The sequence below is a fragment of the Elephas maximus genome, chromosome 3 (genome assembly GCF_024166365.1).
Source record: "Elephas maximus indicus isolate mEleMax1 chromosome 3, mEleMax1 primary haplotype, whole genome shotgun sequence".
Classification (NCBI taxonomy): domain Eukaryota; kingdom Metazoa; phylum Chordata; class Mammalia; order Proboscidea; family Elephantidae; genus Elephas; species Elephas maximus.
The window spans coordinates 192,691,210-192,718,480 of NC_064821.1; the positions used below are offsets into that span (position 1 = coordinate 192,691,210).

Below are 27,271 nucleotides of genomic sequence, written 5' to 3' on the forward strand. Positions count from 1 at the left end.
GGCAGGTGGAGGAGGAAGTAAGGGCAGGGAAACTGAGGAAACTGGAGAAGCTTAACCCGTCTGAGACACTGGCAGCCCAAGATGCAGTGTCTGAGGAAGACCAGACTCAGCCCTGGCAGGTGTTGACTTGGGGCTGGGGGCAGGTCTGCTCCTGAGGCCCAGGGAACTGGCAGGGACACCGTGGCTCCAGGTAAGCAGAGAGTGGGCACAGGAAGCAGGAGCCAGCCTCTTGGAGGATGAGGAGGCAAGAAAGAAGAAGACACCGTGTTAGGATTAAACTGTATCCCCCAAAAGGACATATTGAGCTCCTAACCCCTGGTACCTGTAAATGTAACCTTGTTTGGAAATAGGGTCTTTGAAGATGTTGTCAGTTAACAGGAGGTCATGCTGCCGTAGGGTGGGTCCTAATCCAATAAGAGGGTGTCATATAAAGGAGGAGACGAGTCACAGAAAGACCCACACACAGAGGGAAGACGGCCATGTGAAGATGGAGGCAGAGGCTAGAGTGGTGCATCCACGAGCCAAGGATTGCCAGGAACCACCAGAAGGTCGGAAGAGCAAGGAAGGATCTCCCCTAGAGCCTTCCGAGAGAGCATGGTCCTGCCAACACATTGATTTCAGGCTTCTAACCTCCAGAACTGTCAGATAATAAATTTCTGTTGTTTTAAACCACCTCTTTTGTGGTAATTTGCCTGGCAATCCCAGGAAATACGTCCAGTATGAGATGCAACCAGGCAGCCAGGGCTTCAAGACTGGAGTCAGGAGGTGACGCAGGGAAACTGAGGCAGAGTCCTGGCTCTGAGAGTTAAGAATGTTATTCTGAAGTGATAGTCCCACTCCAAACCCCAAGGGTGCTGGACCTCATCACTGGGGCAAGCCTGAGACCCAAAAGGTGGACAACAGGGCAGTTAGGATAAGGAAGGGTTTTCTAACAGGCACACAAGCCACCATAGGGTATAGTAGAGATGGGGTGTGGCCAGAGTGGAGGCCATAGGACTGGACCAACAGTGTGTGGACTTCCTCATGTTCACTCTTCTTGACCTATTTTGAAGGGGAGTCCCTGTGCCTGGGGCCACCTTCCAGGCTGCTGTCAGGTACTACAGAAATTAGGGTAGGAGAGATTAGGGGGAAGAGAGATTGGGGGAGGAGAGATTAGGGGAGGAGAGATGGGAGGGGAGAGGCTAGGGGGAGGAGAGGCTGGGGGAGGAGAGATTAGGGAGAGGAGAGACAGTTTGAGGACAAGCTCTCTCCTCCAAACTGGGAAGCCTAACAGGCTTTGGAGACAGTAGGCCAGTCTGAACACAGCTCTGCCTCTCAACAGCCGCATGACCTTGGACACATCACTTAACTTCTCTAGCCTTCAGTTTCCTTATTTATAAAACAGAGGTGATAACAGAACGCACTTCTCTGGGCTGTCGTGAGGATTAATTGAGGTAATAGAGCAAAGGCACTCAAGATATTGACACATTAATGCTACCATAATTGTTATTTGTGGTGTCACAACGACTTTCCAGGAGCCCTGACGGTGAAATTGGTTAAGTGCTTGGCTGCTAACTGAAAGGTTGGTGGTTCCAACCCACCCAGCAGCTCAGTGAGAGAAAAGACTGGCAGTCTGCTGCCATAAAGATTACAGCACTGGAGACCCTATGGCGCAGTTCTACTCTGTCCTGTAGCGTTGCTATGAGTTGAAATTGACTTGACAGCACACAACAACAACAAACCACTTTCCAAATCTAAAGTTGGAATCAGAACCCCAGGCCATGACGGTAAGGTGTCAGGACAGGGGTAGGTAGTTCAGGGGCTGACACAATGAGAGATGGGAGTGCGAAGAAAACCTGGCCTGTACCTGTGAGTCAGGCCTCAGCAGGGCACCCACACCCAGGAGCCATCAAGTGACTTGTCCAAGGTTACATACAAAATCACAAAGTCGCAACTTGGACCCAGGTCTACTGATTGCAAGCCCAGTGTGCCCCCCACCCACCCCCACACACACAACCTCTGATGCGTTCAGAGGAAACGGGACTCTGTTCGATAGCGCTGAACTCTTTAACTCAAAGCTAAGCCAAGGGCAGTCCACATCTTTTCCTAATTGAATTATTAGGTTTTGGAGATTTTGAGCAGTGGTGACTTTGCCATCTATTCTCTTAAAAAACAGGAAAATGTCATTTTACTAGATTCCTGATAAATAGGAAACTAGTAGAATGATCAGAATTTTCCTGATGATACAATGCAACAATCATTGGAAAAAAGTCTCCAAACATTAAACATTGTACCAAAAACCAAAATAACCAAACCCATTGCCGTTAGGTTGATTACGACTCATAGCAACCATACAGGACAGAGTAGAACTGCCCCATAGGGTTTCTAAGGAGCAGCTGGTGGATTCAAACCGTCAACATTTTGGTTAGCAGCTGTAGCTCTTAACCACTATGCCAAACATTCTACAGTGCCTTCCAATTTTCCCAATCCTCAGACAGTCATTATCTCTGGCCCACCTTTAGAATGATTGAGCTCCTACTATATACAATGCCCTTTATTGGCAGGGGCAGCTACAGAGATGACTAAGAGGCTATGCTGCCCTCACCAAGCCTGTCACTGAGCACGATATTTCTGAATCCAGACTATGCACAGGGACCCCTCGGAGCCTTTCAAACACACATTCCCAGGCAGTGGGGTTCACCAGCCCGCGGGGGCCCAGGCACAGCACAGGGGATCGGATGCATAGCCCTGACTGACAATCGCTGCTGTGGGGGAAAGATTATCATTAAAAACCAGTAATGGGGGAGGGGGAAAGGAAGACACAGTGGTCAGGGGACACTGAGCTTCTGTTAAGGGTGATGAAAAACTTGGGGAACGGGTAGGGTGATGGTTGAACAATGTGGTGAACATGACTAATGTCACTGAACTGTACATGTGAAAATTGTCAAGGTGACAAATGTATTGTTACCTATATATTTACCACAATAAAATAAACAAATACACAAGTCATTAAAAGAAAAAAAAATAGTAACGACAATACAAAATAAAAGTAACTCTAAAACTATGGATGGTATACACTGGCACTCTCAGAGAAATAAAATATTCTATTAAGCTAAACACTCCTTCCCCAGTGACTCTGGAGAAGTGGGAGCTTGCATTCATGGAAGGAGGCTTGAATTGAGCACCGAGGAAGCGATCTCGGTTACTTACTTTAATTATCCTGAAAGCTTTAAGATGTTTGACCAGTTTATATTTGTAAGACTTGAGAGGAGTCACCTTTAAACTTTAAGATGTTTGAGCCAAAGAACTGTCTTTGATTGTTCACTATTTCAAGTTTGAGGCTGTATTAAGGGGACAGCCAGCTCCCTTTCTGGACAGAGACAAGGCAGTTAAGAGAAGGGACAAAGTTGCTGGATGGTACCCCATAAATGCCTCCTGAATACAAACTATGTCATTAGTCAATGTTTCCAAAAACTGTGCACAGCTACTATTTCTACGTTTTCCTTTCCCTGTCACTGAGCATCCTTCAACGTGGAATTCTGGGTACAGTCCAAGTCCCCAGAGATCATCTTGTCCAATCTGCCCATTTTACATATGGGAAAACTGAGGTTGAAAGAGAAGTGGCTTGTCCAAGCTCACACAGTAATCAGTATCCTAGATGGACCAGGACATGGTCCTCTTATATAGTGTAAGTGTGGCAGAGGCTTGCTGGAGTGGAAGCCCCTCAGGTGGGGCAGGCACGGGGCAAAGGCTCTTAGGACCCTTTCATTCACTTAACTACTCATGTTGGGGTGGTGATTTCTTGTATCCGTGAATTATACTGGGAACTTTTTGAGAAGCATGCCTATAGCCCCCTTACTTCACACAGCCCAGGGCCAGGATAAGTGTGTGGTTTCCAAGGTAACACATAGATGGGGCAGATTCAGCCTCCCAGAGCCTCCTCCTCTCCTCAAGGGGACTGGTCTTGAGCCAGCAGAGGAGGAGGGGGAGGTGAGGTGACACTGCCTTTTCATTCAAAAACACTCACTCCTCCTGAAGGCAGGTTCCCCTCTGTCCCCCTACAAGGGTTCAAGGGCAGAGGCCACCCCTAACATCCTGGACTCCCAGAACTGAGGAAGCTGCTGGAGGACACGCCCAGAGGTGTTTGCCAGGAGGTCAGTAGAGCTTCAGCAGGCTGACCCAAGGGGTGTGGGACTGTCCCTCCTGATCGGGCAAGTCTCAGCATGCCCGGGCAGTGGTTTTCACACCTGTTAACAGATACAGCATATGCCCTGTCAAGATGCCTGACATGGGGTGACATTTCTAAGTGACAAAACAGAAAGTCAATACAGACGACTGAGAGATAAGCCTTGCTGCCATGAGGGGCACACCAGCTTCAGGGAATCTGGGTTGCCATGAGCCGTCGGGGCCTAGGGAGAGCAGCAGAAATGGGGGCAGCAAAGTCCACTTGAGGCAGAAAGGGTTAAACCCAAGCATTTAAATATTTAGCAAATAAAACCAAAATGTCACAGAAGACTGCCAGGGCTTGTGTGGTAACCATGGCAATCCCTGGCCAGCGGCAGATTCGAGTGAAGAAGCGCTGAAACCGAGGTGAACTAGCAAGATGGTGGCAAGGAGGTCCACGATTGGCATGGTCAGCTCACAGGGGGCAGCCTGCTGAGGCCATCAGCCGCATAGGATGCAAAAAGCATGGGACAGAAGGCAGGGCTGTGAGCTTCAGGGAAGTCTCTCAGCCTCTTAGAGACTCCATTTTCTTCCTCTCTTTTTTCTTTTAATGATGATGTTTTTGTTTTTAATTGTGCTTTAGGTGAAGGTTTACAGAGCAAAGTAGTTTCCCATTCAATAGCTTGTACACAAATTGCTCCTCCCATTTTCTCTTCTGTAGAATAAAGGAGTCTGCCGCCCCTATTCCACAAGTTTTCTGTCCATCCATTCATCCATCCATTCATTCATTCAACCTACACTTATTGAGTACCTACTATGCTCTGGTGGCACAATGGTTAAGCACTCAGCTGCTAACTAAAAGGTTGATGTTTTGAACCCAGTCAGGGGCTCCTCTGGAGAAAGAGCTGGCAATCCACTCCCTTAAAGATTAAAAAAAAAAAATTATAGCCTAGAAAATCCTGTGGGACAGTTCTATTCTGTCACATGGGGTCCTATGAGTTGAAATCCACTCTACAACATCTAACAACAACAACTCTGTACTAGGCATTCTCTTGGCTCCGGAGATGCCGCAATGAATCTCAAACATGGAGCCCACACCCAGGAAAGGGGATGTGGGCAAGAAAAGGGTATTTACAATTCAGCCTAAGACATGCAATGACAGGGCAGAGTTGGTGGCTAAGTCAACCCCTAGGAAGGGCACCTTGCCCTGGGGGCGGGGAAGAAGGACAGGCTGGAAATGGTTCTTAGAGTAGAAAATACATCTGCTTGAGACCTACAAGTTAAGGAGGTGAAGTCAGCCAGGCAAGCGTTCTGACAGCACATGTGAAAACACTCCAGAAATACAAAGTACTAGACGCCATGAGGAGATGGCATCCTCACTGAGGCGGTTGCTGATGCGTCAGCCTCTTAGACCCATAACTTTCTGTCTTCACAAGGTGGGTCTGGCGGGAGTTCACGGTGTTCAGCTGTTTGGGCCAAGTCGATGGCGTACCTTCTCCGGGCCTCCTCTCTTTCCAGCCTCCCCAGGCGTGGGTGGGCCAGGCAGGGGCAGCAGTGTCCTCGACTGACGCACAGGTGGCTGCAGCCCAGGAAGAGCAGGGCTGTAGCGAATCACCTTAGAGCTGGGGCCCAGGCCGGACGCCGCCCCCTGGAACACACTCTCTACTTTCGATTTCCCGTGTGTGCCGAGATCTAGCAAGGAAGCGTTAATTAAAGTGGAGCAGGAGATGGACGTGAGCTTGGCAGAAGAGGCCACCAGCCAGAATTTTCTTGTTGAGCTCGACACCCCTTCGGTACTGGAGCCACCTGGGATGCCTGGAGCTTCCTCTCCTCTCTGTTCATCAGATTGGCTGACGGGCTGATGTCCTCTGGCCAAGGCAGGCTGGGAGGTCTGTCTAGGGGTCCAGAATCTCAGGGACCCCTAATCCGTCCAGCTCAAAAAGGGGTACCTTGGCCATTGGCTCATCTGTGAGCACAGCACAAACAATTCAAATCCATCAACGGCCACCCAGAGACAACCTTAGGGAATGTCTACCAGGTCCCTGGAGGGGTACAGAGACCCCAGTCCCCACTGGAGTTGGGCAGCCACCATCTACCCTGGAGGGCAGGTACAACTGTCTTCTCTTCTTTCCCAAACCCCTGCAATGCTCCAGGCCAGGTCTGTCCCTAACACACAAGGTCGCTGCCCCTGGTGAACATAAGGCTCAGCTAAAGCATCATCTTCCTATGAAACTTGTTCTGGCCCTTCTGGGAGAAATGCATCATTCCCTCCTCTGTGGCCACATGGTGTTTCACACACACCTCAAGTGGCACTTAGTACCCTGGGTCACAAGGAGCCCTGGTGGCACAACAGTTAAGTGCTCGGCTGCTAACCTAAAGGTTGGTGGTTCGAACTGGCCCAGTAGTTCCATGACAGAAAAGTCCTGGAGATCTGCTCCTGTAAAGATTGCAGCCTAGAAAACCCAATGGGGCAGTTCTACTCCGTCTCAAGGACTCACCATGAGTCAGAATTGACTCAATGGCAACTAACAACAACACTGTGTCACAGTGGATCAAGGTCTAGGACAGTCAGCTCCCAGAGGTAGGGACTGGGTCTGAATTATTTCTGGATGCTCAATGCCCGGCACAAACTAGTCCTGCAATAAATGCTTGTCTATAAAGGAAGGAATGGGCTCAACCATTTTTTTTGTTAGGATTAGCAGATCTAGAGAGGTCAGTGAAGAGCTCTGCTGTTATACCCCTGTCTCTCAGTGCCAGGTGGCCTTACGGGGACATTTCTAGAAGTGACATGAGCCCACTCTTTGTTATAGGGAGAAGGGAGGATAAGCACAAAGAACAAGACTCGTCCTGAACCATCCTGTCCAGAAAGCACCACTAACCCCCAATTGACCCATTTAGCAGTGGGACCCTAGACAACCTCCTGTATTCCAGACTCTTTCACCCCTGGGATAGCCATGTTATACGCACCCAGCAGGGTGTTACAACCTACGGGACCATCATGTCATGGTGGGTGAGTCTTTTTATACCACGAGCTGCCTCTTGTATATAATTTATGCTCTATAATTTGAAGTAATTTCCCTGTCAGCTGACAACTCTATTGGTATTTAAGAAAAAAAAAAATCCAGTTTTATATACTTAATGAGTTAAAAGTCTCCCCATTTTTTGGTCCCTTGTATTTCAAATTAATGAGGCTAAAGACCCGTATCTTGTCACTATCATTATGTTTCTCTTGAGTTTGAAGTTGACTGGAAGCCTCTGGAGGCCAGGGTCAGTTCCTGAGGGGATCAAAGCTCCAAACAAGAATGGATACTCCACCCCATTGTCCTGACTGATGCCTTTTACTTTGAATATTGCCAATAGCTATATACCGAAGTTAATTAGCTCTAAAGTTCCCATAGAAGTCCCTGTGTGATGCAAACAGTTAAGAGCTGGGCTCCTAACTGAAACATTAGAGGTTGGAGTCTATCTTAGGCTGGGTTCTCTAAAAAAAAAAACTAGAGAAGCAAAATTAGTAAAGCATATGAATATAGAGAAATTTATGTCAAGGAAACGGCTCACACAATTGTAGAAGCTGGAAAGTCCCAAGTCCATGGATCAGGATACATGCTTCTCTCAATTCACATACCTGCAGGGGCTGGCAAACCCAAGATCAGCAGGTTGAAGAGCAGGGCTCCCACTCACAGGCTGTGAAGGCTGATGAATCCCAAGATTGGCAGATGAGCTGAGAGCCAAGTCCCAAGAGCTGGAGGTCAGACGAACAGGAGGTAGCCATAGGATCCAGAGCAAGCAAAAAGCCAGAACCTCTGCTTACATTCCGATGCAGGGCACACCCCCAAGGAAACTCCCTTTGAACTGATTGGCTACTCAGCAGATTCCATCATGGGAGTGATCACATATAGACACTGAGAATCATGGCTCAGGCAAGTTGACACACAATCTTAACCATCACAGAGTCCACCCAGAGGCACCTCAGAAGAAAGACCTGGTGGTCTGCTTCTGAAAATCAGTTATTGAAAACCCTACAGAGCACAGTTCTACTCTGACACACATGGGGTCACCATGAGTCTGAATCAACTTGATGGCAACTGGTTTTAAAGTTACCATCCACCCATTAGATGATGTGAGCTCTGTATGTCCTATCCTGCGTGCACAGTCATCCCCCCTCAGTTTAATTCAACAAACACTGTCTTAGTCATCTAATGCTCCTATAACAAAAATACCACAAGTAGATGGCTTCAACAAAGAGAAGTTTATTCTTTTATAGTCTAGTAGACTACAAGTCCAAATTCAGGGCATCAGCTCCAGGGGAAGACTTTCTCTTTCTGTCAGTTCAGGAGGAAGGTCCTTGTCATCAATCTTCCCCTGGTCAAGGAGCTTCTCAGGCACAGGGACCCCAGGTCCAAAGGACACACTCTACTCCCGATGCTGTTTTCTTAGTGGTATGAGTCCCCCCACCCCCGAAAACTTGCTTCCCTTTCCTTTATCTCTTGTAAGATAAAAGGTGGTACAGGCCACACCCCAGGGAAACTCCCTTTACATTGGATCAGGGATGTGACCTGGGTAAGGGTGTTATATCCCACCCTAATCCTCTTCAACATAATCCAATCTTGCTTCATTAACCATAGGCAGAGATTAGGATTTGCAACATACAGAAAAATTGGATCTATCACAAAATGGAGGACAACCACACAATACTGGGAATCATGGCCGAACCAATTTGATACAAATTTTGGGGGGACACAATTCAATCCATGACACAAACTGAGCACCTGTTATATGCCAGGCTCTGTCCAGCATGTTGGGACTCCCCATGACCTTACCCTGGAGGCATTCTCAGTGTACTCTATTTCTCATCTCTGGGTTTTTGCTAATTTTGAGACCCCTGCCCAGGGTGTCCTTTCTACCCTGTCTGCCAGACAAACGTCCTCATCTAAGCTAAAAAAAAAAAAAAAAAGCTAAGGGTTTTGCATATATCAACCAATTTGATCTGCACAACTCTTCGTGATAGGTACTATTATTGGGTCCATTTTACAGAAAGGAAATGGACTAAGAGAGATTAAGTAAAACAGTAAGCATGATTTGAACCCAAGCAGGGCTGGTCTAGCTAGAGTCTGTGTTCTCAACCACCTGCTGTCCCACCTTCCAGGAATGGCACCAGAGACATTCATTAGAACTACAGATTCACTCAGGGTTGGCAAGCCCTAGGAGATGAGAAGGTGCGAGGGTTGGGGAAAAGAAGCAACAGTGATTTCAGGGTTTCTGGCCCAGAGAAATGGGCTCCTATCCCACACTTTGCACAAAGTAGACCTTTGTTAAATATACGTTGAATGAATGAATGAGCTAGATGGGTAATCAAGAGTAGGGAGGGGGAGGGTATTAGAGGAGCAATAAAAAGTTCTGCATTTTATGGAATGCACCAATGGCGTCTAAAACATGAGCCTGCCACCTGGGAGAGGAAGCTCCACTGTCCATCTGGGCATCATTGGAGAGATCGCCAAACCCCAGGAGTGGATGAGCCCTCCAGGGGACAGCACGGTTTTCAGTCAACATTTTCGTAAATAAACAAAATGCATTGTTTTTTTGGTTGTTGTTGCTGTTTCCAGGAAGCCTGTGGCTAAAAGACACATGAGCCTTTGAAAGCTCCCTCCCCCAAAACGCTGAGAGAAGAAAGTGAGGAAAAGCTGGGGCAGCCATCTTCAACTACGAAGGCTACCTTGTGGGAAACACCAAAACCAAACCAAACCTGTTGCCGCCAAGTCAATTCCAACTCATAGCAACCCTATAGGACAGAGTAGAACTGCCACATAGAATTTCCAAGGCTGTTTTTTTTTAATCTTTATGGAAGCAGATCAACAGGTCTTTCTCCTGCAAAACAGCTGGTGGGTTTGAACCACCAACCTTTCAGTTAGCAACTGGGTACTTAACCACTTTGCCACCAGAGTTCCTCACGGGAGACACAGGCACTTTCTTTTCTCTGCTCAAGACGAAGAACCAAAACTGAGTAGAAGTTACGGGGGGGCCATTTCCTCAGTGGGAGGAAGACTTGCTAAAGGCTCACACTGCCCAACGGTGGGAGAACCGACCTCAGGGGGCAGTGGGCACAGTGTCATAGGCAGGGAGCACACAGAGCATGGGTGGGGGAATGGGCAAAGTCTCCCCCAAGAACATTCCAACCCATAGGCTCCATGATTGAAGCCAGAGTTTGGTTGGGAGCTACCCAATAGTCTTTCAGAATTCTTCTTCCTCAAAAACATAAGCCGTCTAAACTAACAAACAGGAATTCTATTAGAGAAGGCGGAATCCCTGAGTGGTACAAATATTTAACATACTCAGCTGATAACCAAAAGGTTGGAGGTTCGAGTCCATCCAGAGGCACCTTAGAAGAAAGGCCCGGTGATCTACTTCTAAAACACCAGCCATTGAAAACCCTAGGGAGCACAGTTCTACTCTGGCTCACTTAGGGTCACCATGAGTTGGAATCAACTTGACAGCAACTGTTTATTCCAGAAGGTACGCTCAGCTTCACATGTGTGCTGGACCAGGGCCTGGGGCCTGAATGGGAGCATCAGGGACAGGACTGGGGGGAGATGGGGTCATGGTCATCTGGTCCCCCTGGCTAATTTAGCCAACTTACCAGCAACTGTTGTGGATAAAGGAAGTGGTGAACAGATTCTTAACAAACAGTCCCGACTCCGCCCCACGGAGGAGACGACCCAGCTGCACCCTGACACCACCCCGCTTCACTACAGATGAGCAGCAGCCGGCCTTTCCCTATTGACGGATGGGTTCCAAGTGGTTATCCAAGCTTTCTGAATAACTACTGTCAGCCATGCTTGGGATAACTCCTCCCTCCATTCTCAGGAATGTTTGGTGAAGTAGAGGGTCCGAGAAAATAAGGAAACCCCTCAGGGAGCTGGATTGACACAATAGCCACAGCAACAGGTTCACCAACGATCGTGAACACCGAAAAGGACCAGGCAACGTTTCATTGTTATACGAAAGTTCACCATGAGTCAGAGCCAACTCAATGGCAACTAACAAGAATCATTCTCAGGAAGCAGGTCCCCAAGCCAGTCATGTAGCCAGACCTAACCCAGAGAATTACAGAATCCAGGGACAGGGATTTAGGACCCCCAACTAACAGATGAGGAAACTGAGGCCCAAGGCCACAGAGCTAAGTAATGGTGTAACCAGCTTTGGAAACTTGGAAACTAGATCTCTTAAATCCAGCATGCTCTCATTCAAAATTGAAAACACCTGCTGTTTGTCAGCCCTTGTGTGGGAGGCAGGGGAGAGCTAGAAATGCAAAGATCAATGACGCCATTGTCCCTGACGTTGGGGAAAAGGACATAGAACAGAAGACTATAATACAGCTGGATGAGGTACATACAACAGGACCCTGAAAAGGAACAACCCTCTCCTTTCTGACTCTTGGGGCCCAAACCATTCCCGCTTCCCTCTGGCAGGAGAAGGCCCAGCTATTTGTGCAAAGAACTTTACTAGAAAAGTAAGAGGCACAGAGGGAGCCAGGTGCTGGTGGCTTTCCCCATTTGACAGTGTGCGTAGGTAGGATAAGGGGCTGGACAGTAACCAATCTGGTGGGGCTGGCTGATGCACGGACTGGGGCCCAGCTAGAAGCAGTAGGGCAGAGGTCAGTGGAAAGGAATCAAAAACTCAATTTCGAAAAAGCCTCATAAACCAGAGACTACAACAGCCTGAGACCAGAAGAGCTACATGGTGCCTGGCTACAACCGATGACTACCCTGACAGGGAATACAACAGAGAACCCCTGAGGGAGCAGGAGAACAGTGGGACGCAGACCTCAAATTCTCGTAAAAAGACCAGACTTAATGGTCTGACTGAGACTAGAAGGATCCCAGAGGTCATGGTCCCCAGACCTTCTGTTAGCCCAAGACAGGAACCATTCTCAAAGCCAATTCTTCAGACAGGGATTGGACTGGACTACAGGACAGAGAATGATACTGGTGAGGAGTGAGCTTCTTGGATCAAGTAGACACATGAGCCTATGTGGGCAGCTCCTGTCTGGAGAGCAGATGAGAAGGCAGAGGGGGACAGAAGCTGGCTGAATGGTCACGAAAATAGCAGGTGGAGAGGAGTATGCTGTCTCATTAGGGGGAGAGGAGTATATAAACCAAAAACCAAACCCACTGCCGTCAAGTCAATTTCGACTCATAGAGTAGAACTGCCCCATAGAGTTTCCAAGGAGCGCCTGGTAGATTTGAACTGCTGACCTTTGTTTGGCAGCCATAGCACTTAACCACTACGCCACCAGGGTTTCCTGGAGTATATAGCAAGGTGTATATAAATTTTTGTATGAGAGACTGACTTGATTTGCAAACTTACACTTAAAGCACAATAAAAATTGAAAAAAAAAAAAAAAACTCCGTTTCTTGAAAGCCCACTCTGTACTATACACTATTACCAACAGGCTTAAGCATTCACCAAAGTGGGTGATATGACTTCCATGCCTCAGACGTGAAAACTGAGGCCAGAGAAGCTGGTACCAGCCTAAGGTCATTCAGGCTGGAGTGTCTCAGTCAGAGTTCAATGCCATGAATTTCACTTTATTTCTTCATACCATGAGTGTCAGGCCAAGACAAGTGACCTGAATAGCATTACCTACTGTCCATGATTAGGGTTGAAACAGTGATGGGTCATGACTGAGGATGGGGCACAGAGTGCCCGGCTAAGTGCTGGCCTGTCAGCAATATGGCACCAGAACTGAGGTTGCAACCACAGCTGGGCCAGGTCAGGTCTGAGAGCCAGGGCTGCAGGTCCTGGGCTGGAAACAAGGCTCCTGGGGGAATCAGAGGGCCCCAGGGATGCCTGGTTCTACCCATCCCAATGCCTGCAGCAGAAACAGGAAGTAGTCAGGCTTAGAGGAACCATAGTGTGTGGTGGAGTCTGGAGGATGTTTCTCTCCCTCCCCCTCCCTCAAGCCTGGATCATAAAGGAGTTTTATGATTCTGCCTTTTTTCTTTGGCCTGTGTGACACCTTCTGCACAGGTTCAGGGCGATACACAATAATGTAGACTCCCTACAGATGGGTCCCGTGGCTGGTGTGGGGTGAGGTGGAGCCTGGTCTAGAGCCCAGACTGTTGACTCCTGGTGCTATTTTGTCTCTTGCCCCTGTTCCTCCTGCCTGTACTCCTGACTCCTTTCTGGGTTTGACTGGGCACGGGTCTAGATTAAAGTCAAGCAGCTTTGTCCAGTTCAGACTCCAGGAAGGAAGCTGCTTAGAGGCATCTGGGGCTCAGCCCACAGAGCACAACCTCTGTCCAGGCACCCGTGACCCTCCAGAGGCCAAAGGGTCCCAACTGTCTAGATGAGTGTCCTCTGGTCATAAGCAGAATGGAGTCTGGCCAAGATGGCCCAGAGACAAGGATTCTGCATTCAGACAGTCACCACGGCAGGGCTGCCTCCCCACAGCCCCGGCCCTGACACTCCAGGGGAGCGGGCACTACCTGTTAGAAGGAGGAGGCACTCACACCTGCATCTGTCCAGCTGCTCCCCTCAGAAAATGCTGAGTGACAAACAGACCGGATGTAAATAGGGTTTGATGGTTTACGAAGCCCTCTCACATATGCCGCCTCATTCCATCCTCATGACAACCCATCAGTCGGAATAAAAGCCCCCACGCTTTAGGTGAAAAGACTCAGGCCCAGCGAGGTTACAGGCCTGGCCAAGGACAACGTGAGAAGAGGTTGTGGCCAAGCCACGACCCCAGTTTTTCTGACTGTGAGTTCTGGTCTTTGTCTCTCTCTCGCCTGCTGCCCAGGTGTGGATCTAACTGTCATCCTCTGACCAAAGGATCGGGATTGATTCCAGATTCACAAGTGTGTGAAAAAAACATCTGGATAATTTCGAGCTACCCAGGTCTACAGTGGAGCATGTCAGCCTGCAGGGCCAGGTGACGGGAAGGCTCGCTGCCACGAGGAGATGCCACAGGTGTGGATGCTCCTGTCTGACCTCCCCAGCCTATGTCTAACCCTCCTCCTTATGTCAGCCAAACTGGAAGCGGGCAATATTCCTCCAGGTGCCAAGTCACTCTTGGGCAGCAAGAAACAGAGGCCTCCTCCACTGCCTCAGACTTCTATCTAGAAAGGATACCTCCCAGCCTGGCAGAATCCAGCAGGGGTGAAGTCTACACCCCTCAGAAGTAGACTCCCTAAAGATGTTTGCCGCAGTGAGTAAGTGTGTGTGTGTGTGTGTGTGTGAGAGAGAGACTGTGAGCGTGTGTGAGACTGTGTGTATTCGTGAGCGTGTCTGTGAGACTGTGTGTATGTGTGTGTGTGTGAGAAACTGTGTATGTGTGAGTGTGACTGTGTGTGTATGTGTGAGACAGACTCTGTATGTGTGAGCCTGTGTGTGCAAGTGTGTGTGTGTGTAGGGGAAACACAAGGTAGGTCTACTTCACTGGATGGATTCAGAGCTCAAATTCAGAAAAGATCCAGCAAGAAATAGAAAAGGCAAAGCAACTCACAAGGGGCCCTCACATTACAAGGGTGCTAAGGGAGGGTCCTAAGAAGGACAGCTCCCCCACCAAAATTATGACACCATATGTTTGCCTCTGGGATCTCAGATGAAGATATAGTCACAGCTGTTCTAAAGCCACAGAGCAGCCTCACGACCCCTTCTTCCATTAGGGTCCAGACCAGAAGAGAAGAGCCATGACCCTGGACACTGTCTTGTAAAATCACTCAAGCAGCTGCATGGGGGGTGGGCCTTAGGGTGGGGGTGGGCTCAGCCTAGAGCAAGGCAAAAAGGACAGCCACTGCCTGAGGGGTGAGGGTGAGGGCACCTACCTGGACTTCACGTGTGTGATAGGCGATGATCAAACCCAAAAGGATGATGGTGGACAGACTGATAAGGCATTTCAGGGCCAACGAAAACATGGAATCCTGCAGGAGAAATGGAAAGAGAGAATTAGGGGGTTCCAGGAAAGGAGAGTCTCACTTCACTCTGAGGAGGAGGTGGGAAGACGTGGGGGCAAAGAAGGACAGTCATCAGCCCCTCCTGGGGGCAGGGCGTAGCCCAAAGTCAGCCTGAGCCAGAAAAGAGCCTGGGCCATGCCCTGGGCCAGCTCCGTCTCAGCAGCTGCTCCCCAAGTCTCTGCTTTCTAGGGGGCAATAGTATCTCCATTCCTACGATGAACCCTCCTCGGGCATGATGTATTATGTTTGTTGTACGTGGCTGCATTCTGCTTGCTGCTGTGTTATTTAGAATTTTTGCCTCCACGCTCATAAGTCATAGGAACATAATTCTTTTTTGTGCTGCTATTATATGGTGTGGGCATCAATATTATGCCAGATTGGGCCTCTCTTTTCTCATAGCAAACCTGAACCAGAGGATTTCAAGGTCGCTTCCATCTCTAACAATGCAGAGTTCTTTCAGGAATGAATTAGAAAGTCCTGGCAGCAGCTCTCATCTGCTGGCTTAGGCCAAGGGCAGGGGAGGGAGGCCGGGGCAGCCGAGGAGCTACTGGCAGAGAAAGGAGGGATGAGCCTGGGATCAGAGAGGGGTACCAGGCAGGAGAAGAGCCCTGAGGGTCCGTCCTGCTGGGGCTGGGGGAAGCAGGGATGGGCCACATGGCCTTCAGTGCAGCCTTGAGAACTTGCAGCCAAGTGGTTAGGGTCAGGGGTGCTGGGGCCAGAGAGCTGAGTCCAAATCCTAATAGCCACTTGCTGGCTACAGGCCCTTAGGCTGCTTACTCCACCCCACTGCTCTCTGTTGCCTCATCTGTAAGACAGAGATAATATTAACAATACCTCACAGGGTTGTTATGAAAAATAAAGGAGCTAGTATATGTAAAGAGCCTAGAACAGTGCCTGGACATGTAAGAGGAAGCCTTAGCTCCTAATACCATTTATTTTGCATTCTCTACAAATTCAAGGCATCCGGGTTGGGGACTTGGTGTACTTCTGGGCATCTGGAGGGAGAGATGGCACCTAGTCCTGGAGAAAGTTGGGAACACAGCCCTGAGCAAAGGTAGCAGGTGAGATGGGGCAGCATGTCCGAGCAGGTGCTGTGTACCGGCCCTGTGCTCTGTCCCAAGAGATGCCTGTCCCATGGAACCAGCTCTTGACCTTGAGCTGGTAAGCATCACAATGCCTGTTTCTGTAAAGCACCTTACAGTTTACAAGGCAGATTTGCACATTTGTTCTCATCCATCCTCACAACCCACAACCGCCCTTGGCCTTTATCCCAATTTTATAGCCCTTTTTTTTTACAGGCAGAGGTTGGGGGGTTGGGAGTGGAGGGCTAGGAAGTGGCTTGTGCCAGAGTTCAAAGACAGGGCCTCTGACTCCCAGCTAAGGGCACTGCCCACACACCCTCAGTCACACTCTCCAATGAGAAACAGAATTTGGGAAACAGAACTGAAGTGTAAGAAAAGTCAGTTTAAACAGAGGAGCCCTGGTGGTGCAGTGGTTAAGAGCTACTACTGCTAACTAAAAAGTCAGCGGTTTGAATCCATCAGCTTTCCTTGGAAACCCTATAGGGCAATTCTACTCTGTCCTTTTGGGTCAGAATTGACTCAACGGTGATGGGTTTAAAAGAGTTTAAGAAAATAGACGGTATTTCAAAGGTAGGCTATGATTAATTGCCAAGTGAAGCTTATAGCAGGACTAGGGGAGTTTGAGGGAGGGATCCATCAGTGTGGACAGAGCTGAGAAAGCTTTCAGAGAGGGGCTGCGAGTGTGATTGAGACTTACAGAGTTAGGCAGCATTGTCCGATATGGCAACCACTAGAACAAGTGGAAAGGAGGCCTGGTGGCGCAACGGTTAAGCACAGCTCCACAGAAGAAAGGCTTGGCCATCTGCTCCTATAAAGATTAGAGCCTAGAAAACCCTATGAGCACTTCTATTCTGTCTCATGTGATCACTATGAGTTGAAAACCAACTCAACAGCACCTAACTACAACAGAGTAAGTGAGGGCTTGGGATTTGAACCCAGGACTTCCAGATTGGCAAGTCCACACTCTCAACCACCCTCCACAGGCTGGGATAGAATGGAAGCAGCTCTCCCTGGTGTCTGTAAATCTCACCATTCATTTATTTGGTATAGCTGTTGAGGCCTGCTCTGTTCCAGGCATGAGCTAGTGCTGAGGATACAAGGGAGAACTAATGAAGCAGATCATTTGTTCATTCATTCACTCTTTCAATTTCATGCAGTCCTTATTTATTGAGCATCTACTAGATGTTCAACAGTGTGCTAGATGCCATAAGATGTATAAAGAGAGGACTTGCCCCCCAGAAGCTTCTGGTCTGATTTTACAGACTCCAGCTTTCTATACTGTCTGGGGTCGTCCAGCTATGGGGAAAAGTCTCCACTCGATGCTCCCCACAAGATGGCCTAAATATAAGCCAGATTTCGTTTACCTCATCCATGTTCCACAGCTTAATGAAGAGTAGCCTGCAATCATTCCCTCAGCTCACATTTATGGAGGTGTCACATTTATGAGGGGGTACTGGTGCCGTGCTGGTCCAAATGTGAGCACAAAGAAAGGGCATATTTCCTGCCCACAAGAGGGTTCCAATCTTTGAAAGCACTTCTTGATGCCTGCACCCGTTGCCCTCAAGTCGATTCTGACTCATGGTGACCCCATGTCTACTGCTCCATAGGGCTTTCATGGCTGTAATCTTCACAGAAGCAGATTGCCAGATCTTTCTTCCATGGTGCTGCTGGGTGGGTTTGAACCACCAACCTTTAGTTTAGTGATTGAGCTCAACCATTTCTGCCACCCAGGGATCTCTTGATGCCTGAAACACCACCCAAAGTACTAGAACTTGAGGGAGCTGAAGAGAGCAGCCACTCAACTCAGGGACAAACCTCCCTACAGGAATGAACTGGGGATAACTCACAATGTTTCTGAGCCAAAAAGACCATATCTTTCTTCTCAAAGGAGTCTGAAGGCATCTGGGGAGCATCACACCAGAGAAGGGTTTGGGTGGGGCTACACATTTCAACCTCTAATTTTTTCTTTTTTTTGGCAGAAATTAACTGAAATCAGAATCCAAGTCCATTTCCATCATTTTTAGAGGAAGAGGTGAAGGGAAAGAGGCCATGTGCAGGCCTCTTCTTTTGTCCTAAAGCCTTTACATAAGAGGCAAGCCCCTCCCTCCTTGGTTTCGGCCAATGCAACCTCCTTGGGTGGTCCCAGCCCCACTGGGACAGTAGGCTGTGAGGTTGATCCGTAGGGACACTCGCTACTTTATAGATTTCCTTGTCTTCTCTCTCCATCACGTGTCAACAAAAAATAAACCATCAAACATTTTTAATAGCTGGAAAACATGTCAAAGATGTCTGGCTAGACTAGAAGTGTTGTCTATTTGTTAAAATGTTGAGTTATTACCTTTTCTTTCCTGCCTGAACTCCAATTAAACTTGAAATTGTTATGGCTTTTTGGGTGATGGGGACAACAACCGTTAACCTGTTCCCGTCGGGTCAATTCTGACTCATAGCGACCCTATAGGATAGAGTAGAACTGCCCCATAGAGTTTCCAAGGAGCACTTGATGGATTCCAACTGCCGACCTTTTGGTTAGCAGCCGTAGCTTTTAACCACTACACCACCAGCATTTCTGGGGATAACACAGGACTGGCTAATTAGCCTCCATCACACCCCATGATGGGATGCCCGCCACACCTACTCTGCCCCCACTCACTCCCATGTGAGGGCCAAAAAAAGATTCATGGGACTCGAAGGCAGTCCTGGGGTCAGCTGGTCAACCCTTTCAGCCCCTGCAACTCAGAACTTCTCAATAACATAGTAATAGCCCTTAACACACAGGAACGCTTAGGAATTATTTCCCATTTGATGAGAGTCATTTTTTTAAAAAAGCTACTTACTTTTAAATGCCCAACAACTTTAAATAAATTTGGGGATATTCATTGATGGAATGCTATACAGCCACTAAAAATTATTTCTGTAGAGACTATTTGAAGACATGGGAAAGTTCCATGATAAAATATTAAGCAAAAAACTCAGAATTCAAAGCTGTATATATGGTATAGTTTCAATTATTTTTATTTGTTATAGATTTCTAAAATTTGTTATATATATAAAAAGAGGCTATGAAATTGTATTAAATATCCCTAGATGCTGGGGTGATTTATTTCTTCTTGTTGGTTTTATTTTCAAATTTTTTACAATGAGAATATACTATTTTTATAATCAGAAAGTTGTTTTTTTTAAAGAAAAAAATCTGAGCTTTAGACTTCTAGAAAAAGGCTTCCATCCAGATGGGGTGATTCAACTTTATTTGTGATGTGGCAGGTACCCTGTCTTGGATGACAACAGGAAAACATTCACGCCTTCAGCCCACCCTTTTGATGGAGATAAAGGACGTAAATCTCCAGTCTTTAACTATCATTTCAATTACTTGATGCCCATTTCCTATTACCGTGCTATAAAATGTCAGCATACTCAACACACAGCATGAGAGTATACCTGCCTGCCAGGTGGGGACTGGGGCTTTTTGTACCCCTGGGGCCGCGGAGAGTGGTTCACGCATACCGCACAGGATTTTATCACTCATCGTTTGCATCCCAGTCTACCAGACTCCATGGAATAACATATTTATACTCTATGGCCTCTACAACCTGTTTAATGCTCTGAATACAGCAGGTGCTGAATAAGTACTTCTTGAAACTACTTAACTCCAGTATTTTTATTTTTACCTAACATTTATTGAGTATCTACTATGTGCCAGGTCGTAGACTAGACCTTCTACACACTTGACTGCAAACTTTCACCCTACATAAGAGGCCATGTGTCTCCATTTTGCTGATGAAGAAACTGAGGATCAGAGAGACTAAGGACTTTTCCAAGGTCATACAGCTAGCCCAGATTTTAACTAGGCACCAGATTTGTCTACATACCATGCTTCCCCTCTGCCTTAAAAATGACCGAGGCTTCCATGTAAGTTTCTGTCACGTGAGTAGAGGCTGGCTACACCGGCCAGGTGTGCTGCAGAGGAGATTTCCTAGCAGGGTAGAGAAGGGTGGACCACATCCTTGCAAAATGCCTCATCCATGTGGTCCCTGCTCTGCTTCCAGCCATAAGCCAACCCTTCAGAGGTTGATTCCTACAGGGTCACTCTGAGTTGGAACTGACTTCGATGACAATGCATTTTGCATTTGGATAGGGTCCTAACGTCCCTGGATGGTGCAAATGGTTTGCACTCCACGACTAACCTGAAGGTTGGTGATTTGAACCCACCCAGTGGTGCCACAGAAGAAACTCCTGGCAACCTGTTTCCATAAAGATTACAGCCAAGAAAACCCTATGGAGTAGGGTAGCCATGGGGTAGCCATGAGTTGGAATTGACTTGACGGCAATGGATTTTTTTGTTTTTTTTTTTTTGCTTTATAGGGCCCTAGTCCCCTGGTGGCGTAGTGATTAAAAGCTATGTTTGCTAATCAAAAGGTCAACAGTTCAAATCTACCAGGCACTCCTTGGAAAACCTATGCAGCAGTTCTACTCTGTTAGAGATGGCAACGGGTTTGGTTTTTTTTTTTTTTTTAGTCCCTGGGTGGTACAAACAGTTAATGCAATAGGCTACTAACCAAAAAGTCAGTGGTTCCAATCCACCAGCGGCTCCACGGGAGAAAGATGTGGCAGTCTGCTTCTGTAAAAATTTACAGCCTTGGAAACCCTATAAGGCAGTTCTAACATTTCCGATAGGGTCGCTATGAGTTGGAATCGCCTCCACAGCAGTGGGTTTGGTTTTGGTTTAGTCCCCGCATGGTAAAGGGTTGGAGGTTTGAGTCCACCAAGAGACCCCTCGGAAGAAAGGCCTGGCAGTCTACTTCCAAAATATTAGTCATTGAAAACCCTGGAGCACAGCTCTCCTCTGACACACGTGGGGTCACCATGAGTCGGAGCTGACTTAACAATAACTGGTTTGCAGGGGCCTCCCCTGCAAGGTGGGCACCATGAACCCACTTTTAGAAAGGAGGAAACTGTAGCTCCGAGAAATTAAATAACTTGGACATGCCAACAAATGGCAAAGTCAGGATTTGAAAATCTCAGTTTTCACACGCTCGTATCTACCTGCCCCAGCCTCCATGATTTGCCAACACCCCGACCGACCTGCTCCTTCCACCACGCCTGCCTGGCCCTCCAATTTCTGCAGCACCGGCTCCTGAGAGCGGCTCCAGCCCTGCCTCGCCTGAGGCAGTGTGAAGTGTGATGGAGGACGTTCCCTGGCTTCTGAGCCAGCCGTTTAAATTGCTCTCCTGGCCTGCCTCGCAGCCTCCAAAGACAGGCTAGAATTGTAATGATGAGGGTAGATCTTCCCAGAGACTTTGAAGTTCTAAATGCATTTTATTGTTTGGAACATTTGAAAATAACAGAAAACTGTGCTTGCAGGAACAGCCCTGAAGGAGCGCTGAACCCAAGTGAAATACCACCTTAACTGAGGCAAGGGTGTGCAGACACCTTCCCCAACCAAACTGATGCACCCCCAGTGGTGGGTGTGAGTGTGTGTCCATCACTGTTGTCACTGGAATTCCCAAAGGAGCAGAGGTGATACCATCTAAAGACTGTCACAAGGTCTGATATCTCTCTCTAACAACACTTCATTTTACATTCAGTTTGAAGAGTTCAGTAACTGATGTAGAAATCTTTTCTGTATAATAAGGTCAACTTTTCCTTCAATTTCATGGAGAGGCTCCAAAACTGATTGATATTCAGCACCAAGTTAATACTGTGGCTCTGTAATTGTTGTCCTAATTAGACACCATTGCTAATTAATCCTATGCAAATTAGCCAGCCCCTCATCGATTGGAAGGGAAGACTGAGTTCCTGGTTGCCATTCTCCGAGGAGTCAATACAACTCTTTCCCTCGAACTGGGGCTTCCACGTCAGCACCAAGCCCCTGCCGTCTTCCTCCCTCCCTCTGATTCTGCTCCATCCGAGACCTCGCCTTCTCATCCATTCTCCACATCTTTACCTCATGCTCACTTCCTAGCTCAAACAATTAAGCACCCTATTATTAACCTAAAGGTTGGCAGTTCAAACCCACCCAGCAGCACCGTGGAAGAAAAGACTCGGTGATCTGCTTCCATAAAGATTACAGCCAAGAAAACCCTATGGAGCAGTTCTCCTCTGAAATACATGGGGTCGCCATGAGTCAGAATTGACTCGAGGGAGACAGGTTTGGTTTTTCATCACCTAACTCAGGCTCATCCTCCCAGATCAAGCTGCCTAATTTAACTACTGTCCAATGGGTGCTCCTGCCATTCTCAGAGCAATGGCCCAACCTGGCTTTTCCCAGAAGTCAGCCAGCAGAGTCCTATTTTGGTCACTCAAGGTCCAGACTGAAGTCTCTCAAGCTCTTTGCACCCATGGACTCTCCCACCTGGGAAAAGGAGGAACAGATGATGCTCTCACAATGAGATGGTGGCTGGTGGACTGGGTGGGGGTCCTCAGAGAGCACTTGAGTCTCTGACAGGCCTGAGAAGAGAGAAGTTAGGACACTTCATAACCAAAGAGGGCTCTGGGGAGGAACCCTGGGCTTAGCCTCAGAGGACACAGAGGGTCTCTGCCTCCTCTTCAGTAAACACCTGGCCTTGGACAAGTCACTTCACTCTTCTAGGCCTCAGTAGCCCCAGTGAAGTGAGACTCTGGACCAAACAGTCCCCTAAAGGCCCAATAGACTATGTCTCAGGCACACACTGGCCATGACACACACACAGGTCAAAGGGACAATCCACATATTTCTTTTTATCTTTGGGTATTTCCATTTCCCAAGCATTTCTGCACATGATGAAATTGTGAGTGCAAAATGGCCAACGGCAAAACCCACTCATGCCACCTGCTCCTCAAACAGAGGAAAGTGGGCTCTTATTTTTAGCCATACCAAAAAAACACAAACCCACTGCCATCGAGTAGATTCCAACTCATACCGACCTTGTAGGACAGAATACAACTGCCCCGTAGGGTTTCCAAGATTGTAGATCTTTATGGAAGCAGACTGCCACATCTCTCTCCCACATTTTTAGCCATAGGGACTAAAAAAGAAGATTTTCACTGTCTCTTTCTAAATGACATAGGATTTGAAATCAAAAGACCAGAATTCAAGTCTTGTCTTTGCCGCTTATTGGCTGTGTGGCCCTGGACTCATCGCTTCACCTCTCTGGGCCTCCGTTTGCTTCTCTGCAAACCAGGACTAACAGGACCTACCCACACTTTACTCCCAGGTGTTGGGGGCTGAAGTGAGATAATACATATGAAAAGAACTCATTTTTCATACACAGAAAAGCTCACATACTCTAGTAGCCATAGGTCCTTTTTCTTGTTCCACAAATTACGGCACTGGTAAACTCAGTCTGGAGCTGCTGAAAAACCCAAAAACCCTATGCCATCCAGTCGATTCTGACTGATAGCGACCCTACAGGACAGAGGAGAGCTGCTCCATAGGGTTTCCAGGGAGCAGCTGGTAGATTCGAACTGCCAACCTTTTGGTTAGCAGCCATAGCTCACTATAACTCTTAACCACTGTACCACCAGGGCTTTAAAAGTGCCTGCAGGTACCTCCAATAGCAGGATTTTGTGGCTGCAACAATTTACAGGGATGCCCCCAGGCATTTCAGAAAGATACCTTTGGCCATCTGCAACATAGTCACTATTTACTGAGCATTTACTGTGCCCCAGGTGCTGTACTGGGCACTGGGGAAGTGGCAGGGATACCCAACACCCCACTCCCCAACCTGTTGAATCTGGAATCCTGCCCAGTGGTTCCCAGGGGCTCATCACAAGGTTGCCACCCAACCATCATCACCCCCCAGCCCTTACGATCCACTGAGTGAAGTTAGTGAGTTCCTATCATCCTCCTCACTGCTTCCCACTGGACACCCTCCTGAGCTCTCAGCTCTGCCTGCAGTGCAAGGTCACTGGGGCATGGGAGATGGGCCCTGGAGGAGGAGTTGGGATGGGGCAAACAGAAAGGGGTAGGAAGGGCATTCGAGGAACGGGAAACCATATAAGCAAGACACCCAGACTGCAATAGAAGACCTTCAAGTGGTTCCTCTGGGCTTGAATGACCAGGGCATGATGGGGACCAGGGGAGGTGACCCCAGAGAGGCAGCTGAGCCTGACCCCACATCCTCAATGTGAAGTGAGGTGTGCAGACTAATTCGTGAGCAAGGGGGGCTGCAAAGAGAGCATGCTCCTCAAAGACACCATTTATTTACTGAGGAGGCAGGCTTCACACGGGCTATGCAGACGAGGAGTACATGAGACTTTATTCCGTGCTGCCCCCTACAGGCCACACTTCAGGCACCTTTCCCAAGTTCCTGAGCCCACTGTGTGGAGCAGGCAGTGCTCTCACCACAGGTTCCAGGGTCTGAACATCACTGCTACCTGTTCTACATCCAAGTCACCTTCTCACATGGAGCTTCCATTCTGGGCTGAGCCCCAAACCTCATGGCTGGGGAATGAATGCCTGAGGCATATTCCCAGTGAGGGGGCAGCCGAAGGGAGGCTAAACCCTCTACACTCCCCTCTCAGTTCCCAGATGTCTGCAGGTCATTATGAGCCAGCTAACCAGGGTCGACTCCTTTGAATTATGGTGTTGGCAAAGAATATTGACTATACCATGGACCACCAAAAGAACAAACAAATCTGTCTTGAAGGAAGTATAACTAGAACGCTCCTTAAAAGCAAAGATGGTGAGACTACTACGTCTTACATACTTTGGGCATGTGGTCAGGAGGGACCAGTCCCTGGAGAAGGACATCATGCTTGGTAAAGTATAGGGTCAATGAAAAAGAGGAAGATCCTCAACAAGATGGATTGACACAGCGGCTACACCAATGGGCTCAAGCATAACAACAATTGTGGGCATGGCACAGGGCCGGGCAGTGTTTCGCTCTGTAGTACATAGGGTTGCTATGAGTCAGAAGTGACTTGACAGCACCTAATGACACAACAACAACAACCAGGGGCAAGAGGGGCCTGACCTATGCCCATGGGAAAATGGTTTCTCAGAGCCCCATCCTCACTCTTCCTGTGCCTTCAGCTGCTGTCCTCACCTGAAGTCCTCATACCCACCATCTAAGCTTCCAACTGCCTAAATGGTACATAGGTTAACCTCTGCACCAAGAACCCCCTGGCCCGCCCTGTGCCCTGCCTGCACCCTTCCTGAGTCAAACCATAACTGGTATTACTCTGGCAGCCACTGCCTCAGCTAGGCTGACGAGAGGGACTTCTCACCATTTACTACTGATGCTGTTATTGTCTCTTACCCCAAGTAGAATGTAAACCCAGAAGGACAAGATTTTTAAATTTCATTAGTTTCTATATCCTCATGCCTAGAACATTGTCTGGTGCATAGTAATTGAATAAATATAGTTGGATAGTGCTATGGAGTGAATTATGTCCCCCCCCCCCCAAATGTGTATCAACTTGGCTAGGCCATGACTGCTAGTATTGTGTGGTTGTCTACCATTTTGTGACCTGATGTGATTTCCCTAAGTGTTGTAAATCCTACCTCTATGATGTTAATGCGGCAGGATTAGAGGCAGTTACGTTAATGAGGTAGGACTCAATCTACAGGATTAGGTTGAATTTTGAGTCAATCTCTTTTTGAGGTATAAAAGACAGAATCAAGAGTTTGTGGAGAGACTAGAACACTTATGCACTTTGGAAATCAATTTGGCACTTCCTTAAGAAGCTAGAAATAGAAGGACCATACAATCCAGCAATCCCACTCCTTGGAATATACCCTAAAGAAATAAGAGGCATCACATGAATAGATATATGCACACCTATGTTCATTGCAGCACTGTTCACAATAGCAAAAAGATGGAAACAACCTAGGTGGCCATCAACAGACAAATGGATAAACGAATCATGATACATACACACAATGGAATCCTACGCAATGGTAAAGAAAAACGATGAATCTGAAAAACACTTCACAACATGGATGAACTTGGGAGGCATTATGCTGAGTGAAATTAGTCAGTTGCAAAAGGACAAATATTGTACAAGACCACTATTATAAGAACTCGAGAAAAGTTGAAACACAGGAGAAAACATTCTTTGATGGTTGCACGGGTGGGGAGGAAGAGAGAGTGGAATTCACTAACTAGACGGCAGACAAGAATTCTGGGTGAAGGGAGGGAGAGCACACAATACAGGGGAACTCAGCACAACTGCATTAAACCAAAAGCTAAGAAATTTCCTGAACATAACCAAACACTCAAGGGGCAGAGTAGCAGGGGCTGGGGGCTGGGGACCATAGTTTCTGGGGACATCTAGGTCAATTGGCATAACAAAGTTTATTAAGAAAATGTTCTGCATCCCACTTTGGTAGGTGGTGTCTGGGGTCTTAAAAGCTTGCAAGCAGCCATCTAAGACCCATCAATTGGTCCCAACCCACTTGGAGCAAAGGAAAATGAAGAACACCAAAGACACAAGGAAAATATTAGCTCCAGAGAAAAAAGGATCACATAGTTTCAGGGGACATCTAGGTCAATTGGAGTAACAAAGTATATTAAGAAAACGTTCTGCATCCCATTTTGGTGAGTGGCGTCTGGGGTCTTAAAAGCTAGCAAGCAGCCATCTAAGACCCATCAATTGGTCGCATCCCACCTAGAGCAAAGGAGAATGAAGAACACCAAAGACACAAGGAAAATATGAGCCCAAGTGACAGAAAGGGCCACATAAACCAGAGACTCCTTCAGCCTGAGACCAGAAGAACTAGATGGTACCCGGCTACCACCAATGACTGTCCTGACAGGGAACACAACAGAGAATCCCTGACAGAGCAGGAGAAAAGTGGGATGCAGACCTCAAATTCTCGTAAAAAGGCCAGGCTTAATGGTGTGACTGAGACTAGAGGGACCCCAGAGGTCATGGCCCCGGGCTCTCTGTTAGCCCAAAACCAAAACCATTCCCAAAGCCAACTCTTCAGACAAAGATTAGACTGAACTATACGACATAAAATGATGCTGGTGAGGAATGTGCTTCTTAGCTCAAGTAGACACAGAGACTATGTGGGCAGCTCCTGTCTGGAGGCAAGATGAGAAGGCAGAAGGGGACAGGAGCTGGTTGAATGGACACAGGGAATACAGAGTGGAGAGACTAAGTGTGCTG

General features: G+C 47.8%; 1 protein-coding gene across 2 annotated transcripts in view; it reads right to left on the reverse strand.

Moving 5' to 3' along the window:
• Positions 1–27,271, reverse strand: part of KCNN3 (potassium calcium-activated channel subfamily N member 3) — a 183,509-nt gene that overhangs the window by 108,852 nt on the left and 47,386 nt on the right. For both annotated transcript variants that reach the window (XM_049880648.1, XM_049880647.1), the window contains exon 2: positions 14,970–15,065. In XM_049880648.1, coding sequence (XP_049736605.1) covers positions 14,970–15,065 — 96 coding nt within the window. The remainder of the gene's footprint in view (positions 1–14,969; positions 15,066–27,271) is intronic.